Below are 4,856 nucleotides of genomic sequence, written 5' to 3' on the forward strand. Positions count from 1 at the left end.
CAAACATAAGTACAAATAAAGTTACAAATGTTTTTTTTAAAAATCCTAATAAACAAGTTACAATTAATAAAAAAAGCTACAAATTACTTTTTATAAAATTGTGTTTTTTCCATAATAATTATTTTGTGTTATTTGGAACAATAAATTATTAATTGAAACTTAACAATATTGGATATTGTCTTCAACAAAACTATAGCGTTCCGAATTAGTATTCAGGAAAGTAAGTATTGTTTTTGTGTTAATTTGTTAATTTTCTTTCTTTTTTTGACGATACATTTCCCGATCTTAGATAACTTTTAATATATAAGATGTTATTCTAAACTAATGGTATAATACTATTCTCAATTAATATTAGTGTCTATATACTTTTTTCCACATCTCGTCACGTTCACTAATTATTATTACTATCTCATTTATATGATTGTTTGTGTTCGTGCGATTAGGGTAAGTTTTTTAGGACGTACTTATTTAATTTAACTTTAAAAAAAACAGTAAAAGACTTATATTGTTGGGTTTTACAATGGTTCTCGCTAGTATTTCTTTATTGTTAAAGGACAGTTTATAAATAGTCACAGAACCTTAAGTGTACTGTTGGTAGTACTAAAAAAAATCTAGACTTGTTCATTTTTTTCAAAAGGTAAAATATGTTTTCGAATACCTATGTTTGTATATTCTTAAAGTTATTTCAAATCAAAGTCACACAGTGTTTTAATTATATCTTAGGACTAAGTAAAATATTGTCACTTTTTAGATAAAATAACATTAAAATTTTTAATAATAATTTCACCGTTTGGTCGTCAAGGCAATTTTTGTCTTGTACCTTGTAAACAACACGGTTTTCTTCGCATTTTGATCTTGACAGCCCGGATAAACACTTTGAATTATTCTAACCAACCTCTGTTAAATCAAAAAGCTTATTTCGATTATCATATCAAACTTATACTTACTTATTCTTGTTATTTACACTTTTATTGCATAATTATTTTCAGTTTTTTCTACATTTTTTATTATTTTTGTATATTTACATTCTGTATTTACTTGTAACACTTTTGTATTTTGTGTTAATTGTTTTTTTGTTTATTTCATTGTTTTTTTTATATATTTATTAAGTTTCATTCTTTTGATTTTTTATACAACGGTGACCGATTACAGGTAAGTTCTTATTTTAAGATGATGTTATAAACTAAAGATAAAATACTATTCTCAATTAGTACAATAGTGTCCACATACTTTTTTTTCTCTTCTCGTTACGTTTTTATATTTAATAATTATTTCTATGATACACATTTTTATGATATGTGTTCGTACGACTAGGTTTAGATTTTTAGGATGTACTTATTTAATAAAACTCTAACAGTCATAGAAATTTAAGTGTTCTGTTGTTAGTATAGATACTAAAAAACTGTTTTAGAAAAAAATGCATTTTTAGTTAGTAAAAAAAATTAATTTAACAACATGCGTCGGCTGTATATTGTAGCTTTCTTGATCCGACGTTTTAATAATATTTATTACTGAAGGAATTTTGAAAAAGAAAAGCTGATAATTTTATCTTACCAAAAGCAATTTAATAAACTAAATGACTAATTATTTTCACTTTTAAAACTAGTACATTTTTTTTAAAAGATAAAGTATGTTTTTCAATATGTACATATAATATTCTTAGAGTTGTCTCAAATCAAAGTCACGCGACATGCGTTCGGAGCTTATTTTTTAAACACAGTATTTGAATTATATTATCATAGGACTAAGTTAGAAAATATTGTCACTTTTTAGCTAAAATGGCACCGTTAGAAAGAGATCCACCCAAATTCTTATTTGATCATATAACAGACATAAACGAAGACTTCTTGACGGACGACGAAGAAGAGTTATTTCCAGAACGCCTTATATACAAGTACTAAAGCTTGACAAAATAGTAGCTGGCTAGTCGAGTTTAACAACAGCTAGTGTTAATAATACAATTGTTTTTTTATGTATAATTCGTTTTAGCGACATAGACACAAGAGATAGAGACACGGACGAAGAGATTGACATAAACACCGACGAGTTAAATAACTATATACCTGAAATAGTATTGGAAGTCATTAGACAATGGAGTACATACTTTAATAGTGCTGTTCCGCCACTTGTCAACAACCATGACACAGAGACAGAGGACAGCGATGACGAGTCAATTGAGACAGACGAAACCGACGACAGAGAGACAGAAGACAACGATGACATGTCAATTGAGACAGACGAAGCCGACGATAGAGAGACAGAGGACAACGATGACACAGAGACAGAAGACAGCGATGACAAAGAGACAGAGGACAACGATGACACAGAGACAGAGGACAACGATGACAAGTCAATTGAGACAGACGAAACCGACGACAGAGAGACAGAAGACAACGATGACAAGTCAATTGAGACAGATGAAACCGACGACAGAGAGACAGAGGACAACGATGACACAGAGACAGAAGACAGCGATGACAAAGAGACAGAGGACAACGATGACACAGAGACAGAGAACAACGATGACAAGTCAATTGAGACAGACGAAACCGACGACAGAGAGACAGAAGACAACGATGACGAGTCAATTGAGACAGACGAAACCGACAAAATCCCGACGACGACGACGAATATTCCCGGAACTTCATGCCCACATACAGCTTCGATGCAAGGCTTGCATATTTCAAGTAAGTACGACCGCTTGGTATTACATTTTTCATATTTTGTGCACCATATAGCTTATCATGTAAATTAATGTGTACATCAAAAAAATGATTTATTTCCTTCCGGCCGGGTGATCATATTTTGTTATCATTGATGACGACTTAGATAACCTAATCCGAGAAATAGTATTAGAAAACAACTGGAATACATACTGTAATACTTTTAGCGCCATTCGCCCGCCTGTCAACGAACGCCGACCAGTTGAGTCAGACTCGGACGACCCGCAGCCGTGCTCATCATCAGGTCTGAAGAGACCGCGTTTAGACTCTGATGATGAGCAACCCAGGTCAACAAAGCGGAGACGGCCAACGTCGTACCAGTCAGAAAGCGAAGAAAGCGAGTCGGACAACTTTCAATAGTACTCCAGCCGATAAACTGTGGCCGGCAAGTCGGTGAAGCCGTTGGCGGACACGTGTGCTGTAGTAGCGCGAGATGCTGCAGCCACTGTCTCCGTCCAATCGCATCCCGAACTTGTCCGGCCGGCCTGTTGAGGAAGACGTGAAGTAGTAATCCAGACGATGGAAACGAAGGGACAACTCGGGAACGACGGTGACGGTGCAAGCCAGTAGCGCGAAATGCTGGCCCACCGTCCCATCTAACCGTATCCTGGACAGTCTGTCGGGGAAGATGTGTAGCGGTGAAGCAGACGGCAGTACTCCAGACAATGAGTGACGAGGAGACGATGAAATATTTTCAATTGAATTTCAGAACAAAATAATAATAATACATGTATTATATGTTCATTAAATATTATTATTATTCAATATATTATGTATATTGCAATTTTGGATTCTAAAATTACTTTACCACTGATGGCAGAGACGTGCTCGGTGGCAAACTATTGGGCACATTTGAACCTGGTAATCTACTTTTTGTATGCGGTGGCCGTCGGAAGACAGTTTACGTTTTTTAATTAGATTGGATTTACTGCGGTGGAACAAAAAATGATATAGGTGATTTGTTTATTTCTTTAATTGAGTAGTAGTAAAACATTGCTTTGAAACATGAAATATATAAAGCACGATAACTATAATCTTTTGAGTTTTGAGGATCCCGGAGCTGTGTGTTAAATTTTTTCTTATTTAGTAATTTATATTTTTTCTATATTAAATAAACAATTCACATGGGACACGTCTTATAAAATGATTTAAATATTTTAAAAATATTATCAAAGGTGCTTGATGCGACTTGTTCTAGGAATACTATATATATAAATCGACATAAAAAATTTTCACTCCACTCCAATAGTCACGTCCCGACATAATATTATACCTGAAATAATGAATAAATTAATAAGCATTTTTACGTCGACTTAGGCGGCACAGAAACACTGCCTATATAACTTTTTTTAAAACATTTCTAAAAAATAGTAAAAAAGTGAACACTTAAAAAATAACAATTTCACTACAAGAACAATTTACCAATCAATTGTAGTACAGTTTATTTAAAATGTCAATTACTTGGAAAGCAACCGAAAATCAACTAAAATTTTAAATAATGTTGAATATCCTTCAACAAATTATATATACTAGTCAGTATATATAATATTATACGAAGATAAGAGAAAGACGGTTCATACTTGCAGTGGGTTAATTTCTAGCATAGTATGCGGAAAAAAAAATATATATGGTTACCTACTTATAGTTAATAATAAAAATCTGTGGCTTGAAGCAAGAAGGCCAAGATTTAAGGTGTTCATGTTAAAATGTACAAAATATTCGCACAGCTTGTTGATGTGTTTTCGAAACGGGGAAAATGCTTTGGATGAAGTATTATCATTAAAGTTTAGTCCAGTGGCGGCCGACTACAGTACTCTATAGGTATTTTGTTTTATTTACAGACTGTGCTGATGTATAAGAGGAAAAAAAACTCCTCTTGTCCAATTAGAAATACTCATGAACCATATATTGTGTTTCGTGGCGCTCAACCGTTCCTAATTCTAACTAAACATTTATTCGGAAAACACAAAGCCATAATAAGAGATAAGAATGTTTGATAACAGATGAAGAGCCACAAGATGTAAAGTAAAAATCGACCATTCAGCCCCCACAGAGAAAATTGTAAGTGTACTATAAAAAATGTAAAAAAAAACAGTTATATCTGTTCGGTAGACATGCCAAAAAGTGCCTTTA

At 33.1% G+C, this 4,856-nt stretch overlaps 1 protein-coding gene across 1 annotated transcript; it reads left to right on the forward strand.

Annotated features, from left to right (window-relative positions):
• The first annotated feature begins 1,778 nt into the window (after positions 1 to 1,778).
• Positions 1,779 to 3,083, forward strand: LOC126841610 (germ cell nuclear acidic protein-like). The gene is made up of 3 exons (XM_050578193.1): positions 1,779 to 1,894; positions 1,990 to 2,687; positions 2,968 to 3,083. The coding sequence occupies exons 1-3, from the start codon at positions 1,779 to 1,781 to the stop codon at positions 3,081 to 3,083; spliced, it is 930 nt and encodes a 309-aa protein (XP_050434150.1).
• Positions 3,084 to 4,856: the final 1,773 nt, after the last annotated feature.

Source organism: Adelges cooleyi, unplaced genomic scaffold, assembly GCF_023614345.1.
Source record: "Adelges cooleyi isolate 19-005CV unplaced genomic scaffold, UGA_ACOO_1.1 ACOO_flye_CR_arks_rails_tigmint_CR_PRNA_398, whole genome shotgun sequence".
In the NCBI taxonomy this organism is placed as follows: domain Eukaryota; kingdom Metazoa; phylum Arthropoda; class Insecta; order Hemiptera; family Adelgidae; genus Adelges; species Adelges cooleyi.

Bases quoted from the DNA above. Each gene is read 5' to 3' on its own strand.
- LOC126841610 (XM_050578193.1), top strand. From the start codon at position 1,779: ATGGCACCGTTAGAAAGAGATCCACCCAAATTCTTATTTGATCATATA. The intron at 1,895-1,989 runs GTACTAAAGCTT...AATTCGTTTTAG, and splicing joins CCAGAACGCCTTATATACAA to CGACATAGACACAAGAGATA. The intron at 2,688-2,967 runs GTAAGTACGACC...GCTCATCATCAG, and splicing joins GCAAGGCTTGCATATTTCAA to GTCTGAAGAGACCGCGTTTA.